We start from the raw sequence: 12,325 nt of genomic DNA, 5'->3' as shown, positions 1-12,325 counted from the left end.
ATCATCTAATCATCATCGAAATATATGCAATTGAAATCTCGTTATAACTCATTCTCATTCACATTTTATTATAAAACCAATACTTTAAAAGTAGGACCCACATCCCACCAACTTTTTCAACTCACTTTCTATTACATTTCCTAAAACCCGTGCCAAGTCAAATTGTGTAAAATTATATGGGACGGAGGGAGTAATAGTCAATATTGGACCTACATTAATAGTAATGTAATGTATGATGAATTTTATTTTCTAAAATATAGAAGTGGATTTTGTTTTGATAGATGGACCAAAACTAATTGCATGATTTATAATATTGATTAGGATCATTAAAATTCTAATTAAGCTGATTATGTTAATTAAATGTATTAACTGTGATGTTTTTTGGCGCTTCGGAGCGCACTGTGTGATGTAAAATTTAATAATAAGATAATCAATTTGATCGACCTCTACTAATTAAACCATCTCCCAATCAATGAAGCGGCTAGGCACAAAGAAAAAGGCTAAACTTCCAAATTAATACCAACAATCTACATGTGTGATTGTGTTTATTTTTGGCCCCACAAACGCACCCAAACATGCACTATAAATCCCCATTCAGTCTTAGCTCTTACCACAAAATCCCAATTACATGCTCAAATAAACCTACTCACAATATATGCTTATCAAGAAATAAAATCATCATATACTACAAAACCCTTCTTATTACAAAAAACATTCTAAAAAATGGGCAACGCCGATGATGGCGAGTACGGCTCGGCGGCCAGCCACCGCGTGGCCCTCCCTCCGCCGCAGCCGTTCGTGACTTCGCTGAGGAACACTTTAAAGGAGACTCTCTTCCCGGACGACCCCCTCCGGCAGTTCAAGAACCAGCCAGCGCGGAGGAAGGTCGTCCTCGGCCTGCAGTACTTCTTCTCGATCCTCGAGTGGGGCCCGCGTTACACGTTGGACTCGTTCAAGTCCGACCTCATAGCCGGGATCACCATAGCTAGCCTAGCCATACCGCAGGGGATAAGTTACGCCAAGCTCGCCAACTTACCCCCTATCCTTGGCCTATGTAAGTAAATTAATTAATATTGTCTCATACTTATATAGTTACAAACTTAATTAATTTACATCATTTTTTTATATATAATGACTTAGTACATTTTTAAAAAATGATTTTTTTTTAAAGATTCGAGCTTCGTCCCGCCTTTGATTTATGCTGTGATGGGGAGCTCGAGGGATTTGGCAGTCGGAACCGTGGCTGTTGGATCATTGCTGATGGGTTCGATGTTAGGAACGGTGGTGAATGCTAGTGAAGAGCCTAAGCTCTATCTTCATCTTGCTTTCACTGCCACATTTGTTGCTGGCCTATTTGAAGCTGCCTTAGGCATTTTCAGGTAATTAAATAAGGGAATTTATTCTTGATTTAATTTCTAAAAGGATTATCTATATATAAAAATAAGGTTATTATTTCCTTTTGTGTAAATAAATTGTAAGGTAATAGTATCACATGAATAAGACAATAGTTTTTGTAAAATTATGCTAAAGATGGAACAATTATTTGTCAATTTGCCTAATTGCACATGTCATGCTCATTTTAAAAAGGAAGACTCTATACTCCTACATGCATTTAGCTTAATTAAAATAAAAGATTAAAAGAGAGGAAGATGTGCAGGCTAGGGTTTATAGTGGATTTCCTATCCCATGCAACGATAGTAGGATTCATGAGCGGAGCCGCGACGGTGGTGTGCCTTCAACAGCTCAAAGGCCTACTCGGGCTTGAACATTTCACCCACGCCACTGATATTTTATCTGTCATGCGTTCTGTTTTCACTCAAACTCATAAGGTAACTAACCAAACTTTTTTCCTAATTAATAGGAGTACTACTATTTTAAGATTACTTACTTATTGATATTTTGTAACAGACCAAACATGAAAACTCAACCAAAAAACTGGCATATTAGGAGAGAGAGCTCATTTAGCTTATATACCTCATACCAGTTGCTCTCACAATCGATATACGTGGAAATTGAGTCCGTAACACTTATACTTATAAAATCATTACTATTAGTATATTGTGTTGTGTGAATCGTTGTGAAAAAACCTCGCCAACCACCAGCTAGGCTCATTACTTTTTTCATTCAAATTGAAATGTAATACAATTAATTATTAGGTGGCGGCCAACTTTAGGTTTGAATCATTATACATTCAAAAATTTGGGTATTATCAGCCATCAATTCTTAGCTGCTTCATCTAAATCAATTCAGAAAAAATATGGCCCTCGAGTGTACGTTTTCCTGCTTCAATTATGTGGATATTTTGTACAATTCGTAGATGACAAACAAACGAGTATTGATTTACTCTTTTTAATCCCTCATATCATTTTCAAGAATCTCTTTCGATCTCGAGTAGGTCTGCTCTATATCATGTCACATACTTTTGCCCTTGAAAAACGAAAAAATTGAACTACTTTTTCTAATCCAAAAGATATTTTTGTAGTAATTTAAAGATATTTTGACATTAGTAGTATTTTTGTGATCAAATATCCGGTGAGTGACATTGTCTGGCACGGATGTTTCGTGATGATTATTTAAGTTTGGTTAGTACAAAACATTAATCAGTTGTTAATCGACGTTGATGAATCAAAAAATATTGTCATTTAACATTTATTTACTTTTGCTATTTATCATTTGGCAGTGGAGATGGGAAAGTGCTGTGCTGGGATTAGTTTTCCTTTTCTACCTATTGCTTGCTAGATACTTTGTAAGTCAAACTATTTAATTATTTTTGAACTATTGTCGATTACATTTTAGCTAGCAAATGTCTAACTTAATGTATAGCGTTATTCAATTGTAGTATAAGAGATCACAATTCTCTGGTTGGTGATAACTTTTTTTTACTATAGCAAAGAAAGAATTAATACTAAATTATTGGTGTGTAGAGCAAAAAGAAGGCAAAGTTATTTTGGATATCAGCAATGGCTCCATTAACATCGGTGATAATGGCAACTATTTTTGTGTACTTTACCCATGTAGAAAAACATGGTGTCCAAGTGGTGAGCCTTTATTTTTATTTTATTTATTTTGCACTATTTCATTAATATCTCCGTCTTTTATTTTTGTCACCACATAAAAATCTGAAACATTATTTCACCCCTTCTTGATATTTCTATATACATTTAGTGTGCACAGAATAGCATTATTAAGGTTGCATGTTGTTTTCCAACATTGTCCAAAAATAATGCTCTTTTGTTTTTGTTGACAAGTAATTTCCATTAGCATGCAAATCCCGAATAATTGATGACTTTAATTATTGATCGAATTAGCTTTACAGTACTATCTGACGTGGATTATACACTACTATTATTTTTTACTTTGCATGATTATTTTTCAGATCGGAGAGCTAAAAAGGGGGATTAATCCGTCTTCAGTGACGGATTTGAACTTGGATTCGAAATACCTGCCGGTAGCAATTAAAACAGGCATAGTCACAGGCATCATAGCTCTCGCTGTAAGAATTTTTTACTTTAATTTAGCAGTATGTTATTACTATTTCATTAATTATTTTGTGGGGACTAATTTCATTATTGATTATTAAACGTTTACATGATTATATTGAGCACGAATATGGACATCACATGTGTTGTTTTGGCTGATTTCTCTACTTTATTAAATTTGGTATGTAATACCAAATTATTTCGAATCATCCATATAAGGTGAGATTTGTTTGATACGGTTCTATTATTATATCATGTGGCAGTTTGAAAAAAGTAGTGCATGCATTCATATTGCCGTTTAACTTATGCACTTTTTGTTGAATATATACATGTACAAATTTACTCTAAATTAATCACCTCGGGGGAAAAATTAGTACTTCAATCATGTCAAAATGTTGTTTGATTTACTTTTCTAAGCCATAGTAAAAATTGTTAAATGGACAGGAAGGAATAGCAGTAGGGAGAAGCTTTGCCATGTTCAAGAACTACCATATCGATGGCAACAAAGAGATGATTGCTTTCGGGATGATGAACATCGCCGGCTCTTGCACTTCTTGTTACCTCACCGCAGGCCCATTTTCAAGATCCGCGGTCAACTTCAACGCCGGCTGCAAAACTGCAGTCTCAAATATAGTGATGGCCTTGGCTGTAATGATCACATTACTATTCCTAACTCCATTGTTCCACTACACGCCTATCGTCGTCCTATCCTCCATCATCATCGCTGCCATGCTCGGCCTCATTGACTACCAGGCAGCAATCCATCTATGGCACGTCGACAAATTTGACTTCTTCGTCTGCATCACTGCCTATGTTGGCGTTGTCTTCTCCAGCATCGAAATCGCCCTTGTCCTAGCGGTATATTTATATGTCTAAAATAACTTTATGTATATCAATCTGCCACAAATTTAACGCATCACTCATATATATATATATATATATATATATATATATATATATATGCAGATTGGACTCTCTATTATGAGAATACTATTGTTTGTTGCAAGGCCCAAAACATTTCTTTTGGGTAATATTCCAGATTCAAAGGTTTTTAGGAATATTGATCACTATCAAAATGCAAGAAGTGTTCCTGGAGTTATCATTCTTGAGATTGATTCTCCAATCTACTTTGCTAATTCCAACTATTTGAGAGAAAGGTAACTATTGTTTTCTTTTATTTATCATCACAATTTAAATAATTTTTGTTGTTAAATTTCTTCTTTTTTTTTATTGTTTATTCCAGAATTTTAAGATGGATTGATGACGAGGAAGAAAGATTGAAATCACTTAAAGAAACAAGCTTGCAGTATGTTGTACTTGACATGAGTGGTGAGCATTTTACTATCTAAGATACTAGTATGACTTATTTAAAGGTCTAACAATTTTGTATACTTATTCAAAATTTGTCATATATAGTGCGCAAAAATGTCAATAGTTATTAGTGTTTTAATTGTGAAATGCTTGAAATGGTTATCTTCTCTGCAGCCGTTGGGAACATTGATACGAGTGGGATCAGCATGCTCGATGAGATCAAGAAGATCGTTGATCGAAGAGGGCTAAAGGTCAGGGTCTTTTTATCTTTTTTCTTCCATTTTAATTTCCTCCTATAGTCTATAATGAAATTGAAAAGAGTTGGTACTATTATCTAATATTGAATCTTGTGTGGATATGATACGAGTAGTTGATGATGGTGAATCCTGGAGCAGAGGTGATGAAGAAGCTAAACAAGTCAAAATTCTTAGAAACAATAGGAGAAGAATGGATATTTCTGACAGTGGGAGAGGCTGTTGGAGCATGCAATTACATGCTTCATAGTTGTACCCAACAAATGAAGTCTCATGAATCGGACAAGCAGTATAACAATGTGTGAAAATAGCTCGTGTTACAAGATTATCATTTGGAGCTTTGATTTACCCAATAATTAAGTAAAAATAAATCGGTTGCTCAACTGTTTCGATTTGACTACTATGTGGAAACTTTGATTTTATTTACAAAATTTAGTTGGGCTAAAAAAACAGTCTAGCTCCCAACAGCAAAGTAGAGGTTCAATTTTTCTTTTCAATATTTCTGGCCTTCATCTTTATCAACTGGTTAGTCACTACTGAAAATTTAATCTTTGTAACAGGGCATATATATACTTGACTTTAATTTATAAGATAGAGTAATATAGTTAAGGGAAGATCTGTTGTGATGAGATAAAAATTAAGATAAGCTTCTTATTCTCTCTGCTTCTCTAATTTATAATCCAAATTCTAATACTCATTTTTCTCATTCTCTCTGCTTCTCTAATTTTTGCTCCAATTCGTTCTCCCTCTTGGAGAACAACAAACTCTAAAAAATTACTTCACCCCAACGGTGTTCTTGGATTAATCTCTAGTTGATCCATGTCGATTGCTTCTACTAAAATTGCAAATTCGAAAACAAAAATGACTATTCTAGAATATGACTACTAGGATTCTCGAACAAAACAATTTTAGGACAGATGGAAACAGGGCGAGGTATTTTCCAGAATCCTAGGATATGGTGTATTTAATTATTTATAGCGTTGTGATTAAAAAAATTATAGAGCAAGAGTGAGTCGTTTTCATTTCTAAAAATAGAATCAATCAATTTTGTATGAATTACACCTAGTATTTAACATTTTGACATGTGAGCATGTGATGTTTTATTTCTATACAAGTATTATTTTCCCCCCTACATAATGGTTAGATTTTCCTAGCACATGATTCTAATATTATTGAGTTGACATTAAAAAATTAATAAATGACTATTCAAAATATAGTTATGATCCAAAAACTGATATAATGATAATCTGTTTGTAAATGGTAAGACTAAACCTGAATAGACCTATTGTGACACAGAAAAATAAATCCAAATGGCCTAGCGCAATACATTTATCACTGGCCTGGCCCATCACATAATCGATGTATTTTAACTGAGGAAAATGTTATGGCATCCCGTAAGTACATAGAATTTCTATGTTCTATTCGAACTTGCTTTCTTATTTAGTGAGCTGAGGTCATAATATCCTATAATTATTTGCTGAAAAGATATAAATTCATATTTTCCCACGAATTCTAATATCATCAATTAAATATTGCTTCATCTGCCCACTATCAATTATAATCCTCGTAGTAACCGATACGAGTTTTATGTAAAATTAGTAAAATTTAAAAAAAAAATAATTAACATCTTAATAGTGAATAGTGAAATCACCTCATTAAAAAAATGATTTGTAAACAATAAAATAAGACTAAATTTTATGAAGCTAAAATAAAAAAAATGAGTATGTGACTAATAGTTATGGACTAAGCCTAACTATACTAAATAGTAAATAATATTCCATCCGTCGTAAAAAAAAATATAGACTAGTTTTATTATTTTAGGTCCTCCTCTAAAATTACACCAAGTTTAAATATAGTAAATTTTGGACAAATTATAATCTTACACATCAATTACAATATAGACCCCACAATTTACTAACATTCATTCCACTGCATTTTTCCTTTATCTCTTACTTTTTCTCATCTCTTTCTTATTTTACCAATTGTACATTAAAATCTGTATCATTTACAAGTTTGTCTATTTTTCAATACTCACTCCATTCACAAAATAATATCTCAATTGCTATTTTATGATGTCCACAATTTAAAGTTACATTTACCTTTTACAATTTTTTATTAGTTCTATTTTAAGCAAGTGGGACTAACAATCCATTAGATCATTACACTCATGTTGAGGTATATATAAGTGGGATCTACATTATTCTAATTTTTTTCACATAATGATAAATAACCAAATTTTGTACGACTAAAACAAGATTATATTAGTAACTTTAATGTGTTAATTAAATATTAAAATAATAAATATAAATAGTTAACAAATTAAAAACACTTTATTAGTTTTTGGTCTCATTTTCAATTTTTATTTTTATATTTGCATTATTTCTCTATTATTTTTCAAATTTAAATTAAAATATGCATTAATTATATTTTATGATTCAAAAAAATTTAAAAAATTATACATAAATACCATAATATTATGCATGTTCCCTATACTATAAATATGTCTAACTTTTTAATTAATTGTATAAATAAATTACATTTTTTCTCAAATAAATCAATTTTTGGTTGTACAAAATTTGGTTGCATAGCTTTATTGTGAATTAAGTGAAGTGTTAATGAAGTATGAAATGTCATATATTTCTTACTCATAATGATACAATAATGACAAAAGATATATCAAGAACAATAGTGAAAAAAGAAAGTATGTAATAACATAATAAAGTATGAGTGAAAAATGTGAGATGAATTAAATGTGTTGGATTTTAATTAAAAAGGAAACGACTCATGTAACACTCCTAACTAGACAGCCATTGACCGAATATAGGAGATGCCTCAATTTCAATACCATAAAGTTCGATGAAAATAAAATTCATTCTCACATACTAATCAAAACCAACATTACATACAAAAGCATATTAATTCTATTTTTCATGTCAACAAGACAATAATTTTTATATAAATTATAATACAACAAAATACTTAAAAAATATACAAAAGTAAAGATATAGTAATGTCAATGTAACAACTCAACTGTTATAAATAATTCTATTTTTCATGTCAACAAGACAATAATTTTTATATAAATTATAATACAACAAAATACTTAAAAAATATACAAAAGTAAAGATATAGTAATGTCAATGTAACAACTCAACTGTTATAAGATAAGATAGTAGAAAAAGAAATACTCCCTTCATCTCATAGTAGATATCACACTTTCCTTTTTAGTTTGTCTCATAAAAGATGTAATATTTCATTTTTTTTTGGAAAAAAGTTCTCTCTCACATTAATATAAATATTTTTTTTTCCACTTAATACACAAAACAAAACCTCCTAAAATCTCATACCAATCCTCAAGTGTGACATCTACTATGGGATGGAGGGAGTATGACTGAACTAAAATAATAGAATTCTTCTTTTGTTCTAGGCTGTTAATTGCATTCCATCTTAATGAAGAAGAATAGAATTGTTCCCAGTTAGGGAGTGACGCATAAGCATTATGCATCACTGTAAATGAAACGCATAACTAATATGCGTCTTTAAGGAGTGACGCATAACAGTTATGCGTCTTTAAGGGGTGACGCATAACCATTATGCATCTTTCAACTGGTTTAAATCGGGCAGAAGCAGCGCTCAGACCAGAACAGATTGCACTTCCAATTCCTCACGGGTGTTTGCGATTTCCGGTGATGTCCGACAATTTCGGTCGATTTCCAACATTTTCTCCATAAGTTCCGGTAATTGTTCTTCAATTTAGCTACATTCATCATTATTCATGTTTATTTTGCTTTCATTTGTTAGTTTTACCCAATTTATTAAATTAGGGCTTATAGAAAAAATGTCCCTAATTGTTGTTTTTGGAAAATGTTTTTGATGCAGAAATCATGCAAGTATTTGTGAGTTTGTATTGGGGTGGTAGAGTAGTTCAACTACCACATATGGGTATTGGTTATGATCCACCTCGTGCGAGGAGCTCCATCGTATTAAATTCGTGTGTTTTCTATTCTGAATTGGTAGCAATGATATGTGATGCGATGAGAATAGTTATGAACCAACACACTATTGAATTATTGTGGAGACAATGTATAGTCTTTGCTTTCGGTATGAGTTATACATGTTCTGTGATTTGCAATGATGAAAGTGTAATGTTTATGTTCAACAATGCTCAAAATTCAAGTGGGTGTATTGATTTATTTGTTGAGTATTCACCAGTGAGAAGTTCAGAAATCCCACCAGTTGTTGATTGTGGTATTGGATCATCTGCGAGGGTTGAACTTTTGAGCTCTGATTGTGGTATTGGATCATCTGCGAGGGGTGAACATATGAACTTTGATCATAGTATGAATGAGCAGAGAGATGTTGTAGATGCTGTTGATGTTGGTGTTGGATTGAATGATGAGGTAGATGTAGCAGATGTTCTTAATGAGCCAACAACACTATCTGAGACTGAGCCAAAACCCGATCTCTGTGATGGTGATAGTTCTTCTGATGATGAGCTAATACCATGTAAACCTGTTGTACAAGGTGAACAACCACTTCCGGAATACAACACTCGAGGGTTGAAATTCTTTCGCGAATTACCAAGTCGTCCTTCTGGAGTATCTGATGATGTTGTTGATAATGAACACAACAATTTGTATTGGGATGAGAAAGAGCCGCATCGGATTGTGTTGGGAACAAAATTTGATTCGAAGCTTCATGTGAAGACTGCTATAACTATGTGGAGTTTGTGGCAGGAAAAACAGTTTAAGGTCGTCGAGAGCAAATTAAGAAGGTGGCATGCCGTATGCAAATTTCCAGCAGGAACGACAACAACAGGTATAGGCATCATCAGCACCACCGACGCTGAAAAAGCGAGGGAATGTAAGTGGGAGGTTTCAGTTACACAAATGGCGCATGACGATATGTGGGAAGTTAGAAAGTGGGTGGGTCGACATACTTGTGTAGGCCATCGTGCTAACAGAGATCATGCTAACTTCTCATCGGCAATGATTGCTCTGTGTATTCGACATCATGTGCGACAATGTGCCGATTTCAAGGTCTTCTCAATAATAGCTGATGTTCAAGACAGATTTGGTGTGTCAATCAGTTATAAGAAGGCATGGTATGCAAAGAGAAAGGCTATAGAGTTTGTATATGGTGGATGGGAGGAATCATTTAGGCAGTTGCCAAGCTACATGTTTGAACTCCAGTCACAGAATCCGGGCACAATTGTTGAGTGGAAGCACAACGAGCTGTTGAGTCAGAGACGTACAAATGTGTTCAACTATGTTTTCTGGGCATTTGGGCCTACAATACATGCTTTCTAGAAGGCTGCACCGGTGTTAACAATAGACGGGACTCACCTCCGAGGAAGATTTAAAGGTAAGCTGCTTGTTGCTTATGGTTTTGATGCTAACAAGACATGCTTGCCTATTGCATATGTTGTGGTGGATGAAGAAACCAATGACAGTTGGTCGTGATTTTTGGATCATGTAAGAACTCATGTGGTGAAATACGAGAGAGAGGTGTGCATGATATCAGATAGGCATAAAGGAATCTTCAAAGTAATGGAGTCTGAAATCATGACAAGGGCCCAACAGATACACCACAAATTTTGTTTGGTCCATGTGAGGTCAAATGTGTTGAAGAAGCACGAGGGCCCCAGTGTTAAGGCCATGATCTGGAAGTTGGGGGTCGGTACTCAGGTACGTAAATTTGACAGAAGAAGTCGAGCACTATCTGATGTCAGCCGTGGTGCGATGCGAATGCTTGATAGGATTACAAAAGAATGTTGGTCACTATGCTATGATGGTGGACTTCAATGGGGGTGGCCACAACAAACATGTCGGAGTGCTACAACAACGTGTTGCGGGGTGTTAGAGAGTTGCCAATTAGAGCTTTGGTTGATTTGACATTTTGGAGGATGGTGAAATGGTGGGTGCAGAATAAGACAAAAATTGAACACACTGAAGGTGAGTTAACCTCATGGGCGAGGGACATGCTTGCTAAGAATGACTCAAAGGGGCAGACGTGGAGAATTCCTTGTTCACATGGTTGTGCAGTTGCTAGAGACAGAGGTCACGTCATGATTGACCTCATAGATAAGTCCGACTACCTAAGTACATGGAGATCACAGTACTACGGTGAAAATTCATTTGATGCACCAAGACACGAAGATTATTGGGTTGAACCTTCGTGGAAATTGCGCATCACCCCTCAGCAGTTGATTCCTAGAAGGCGTGGTTGAATTAGAAGAAGGAGGATACGTAATCAAATGGATGTCCGCGAGGAAGATGAACCGAGAGCTCCCCGCCGTTGCAGAAATTGCGGGAAAGAGGGGCATGACCGAAGAAATTGCACAGACGGTGCTGTTCAGTAATTTCGTGGTATATATTTCCTAGCTTTTGGCATTGATTGAGTTGTGCATTTGAGAGCTGTTAGGTTTTTTATTGACAATTTTTTTGATTTGCAGGAACAGCTGACAAGAGAGGGCATGGCTTCGAGGCTGAATATTGTTGATGTTTGTTTTTTGTTGCAGAAATTGTGATGGATCTTATTGGACAATTACTATGTTTATTTATCAACATTTTATGGTAAATATTGTTGACACTTATTATGATTTATATTGACTTTTGTTGACAGTTATTATGTCAAATGAATATTGTTGTCATTTTTTTTAACCAGGTGGAATGAGTATTTGACAATCGATACTTTGTATTGTCAATTTTTAAAAAAAAATTGCAAAAATTTATCTTAATTATGTGACCAAAACCTGTTTCAATATAAACAATACCAACATATTTATAAACATAAGTTCACCAAAAATCATTAAAACATATAAGTTCACACTGAAAGATACAAATGAAGCCAACCCCTATCAAACACCTATTTCCCCGAAGGGGTGAATTTTGTTGGAGCTTTCCCTTTGTTCTTCCTTGTTGAAAATCCTCTGAATACATTGTGCATAACCTTCCCAATCTTACTTGATGAACTCTTCACAGTTGGTTGTGACGATCCCTCGATGGGTGGTCGAGATATTACTACTCCATCCCCTTCCCCGCCCTCTTCTTCCCCGCCTTCTTCTTCGTCGTCCTCTTCTTCCTGGCCCTCTTCTTCTCCCACAGGAGCCACAAATTGGTAATTCTGGAAATAAGAATCACGTCGTGCTCTAGCTGCATCCCAAACAGTACCAGCGTCAAAGAATGAATCACATGATAATCGTGTTACCCATTGCGAGTAGTCGTGGCTTGAACCACTCATCTGGGACTGTGACCCTGGGTAGACAGACCAACTAGGGGC

The 12,325-nt window shown here is 34.5% G+C and overlaps 2 protein-coding genes across 2 annotated transcripts; both read left to right on the top strand.

The window, feature by feature from the left end:
- Positions 1–628: 628 nt before the first annotated feature.
- On the top strand, positions 629–5,541 carry LOC125203571 (sulfate transporter 3.1-like). The gene is made up of 11 exons (XM_048101952.1): positions 629–1,054; positions 1,172–1,379; positions 1,658–1,829; positions 2,681–2,746; positions 2,925–3,038; positions 3,377–3,493; positions 3,924–4,337; positions 4,446–4,636; positions 4,723–4,808; positions 4,965–5,041; positions 5,161–5,541. The coding sequence occupies exons 1-11, from the start codon at positions 724–726 to the stop codon at positions 5,347–5,349; spliced, it is 1,965 nt and encodes a 654-aa protein (XP_047957909.1). The 5' UTR covers positions 629–723; the 3' UTR covers positions 5,350–5,541.
- A 3,648-nt stretch (positions 5,542–9,189) lies between these two features.
- LOC125206312 lies at positions 9,190–10,353 on the top strand. The gene has a single exon (XM_048105585.1). The coding sequence runs from the start codon at positions 9,190–9,192 to the stop codon at positions 10,351–10,353; it is 1,164 nt and encodes a 387-aa protein (XP_047961542.1).
- The last annotated feature ends 1,972 nt before the right edge of the window (positions 10,354–12,325 follow it).

Source organism: Salvia hispanica, chromosome 2 (genome assembly GCF_023119035.1).
Source record: "Salvia hispanica cultivar TCC Black 2014 chromosome 2, UniMelb_Shisp_WGS_1.0, whole genome shotgun sequence".
Taxonomy (NCBI): Eukaryota; Viridiplantae; Streptophyta; class Magnoliopsida; order Lamiales; family Lamiaceae; genus Salvia; species Salvia hispanica.
This window is presented reverse-complemented; position numbering and strand designations above follow the sequence as displayed.

What these genes read in the sequence shown, in the direction of transcription:
- LOC125203571 (XM_048101952.1), top strand. Translation starts at nt 724, where the DNA reads ATGGGCAACGCCGATGATGGCGAGTACGGCTCGGCGGCCAGCCACCGC. An exon ending in CAGGCATCATAGCTCTCGCT is followed by an intron (nt 3,494 to 3,923) that starts GTAAGAATTTTT and finishes TTAAATGGACAG; the next exon opens with GAAGGAATAGCAGTAGGGAG. An exon ending in AAATCGCCCTTGTCCTAGCG is followed by an intron (nt 4,338 to 4,445) that starts GTATATTTATAT and finishes ATATATATGCAG; the next exon opens with ATTGGACTCTCTATTATGAG.
- LOC125206312 (XM_048105585.1), top strand. Translation starts at nt 9,190, where the DNA reads ATGTTTATGTTCAACAATGCTCAAAATTCAAGTGGGTGTATTGATTTA.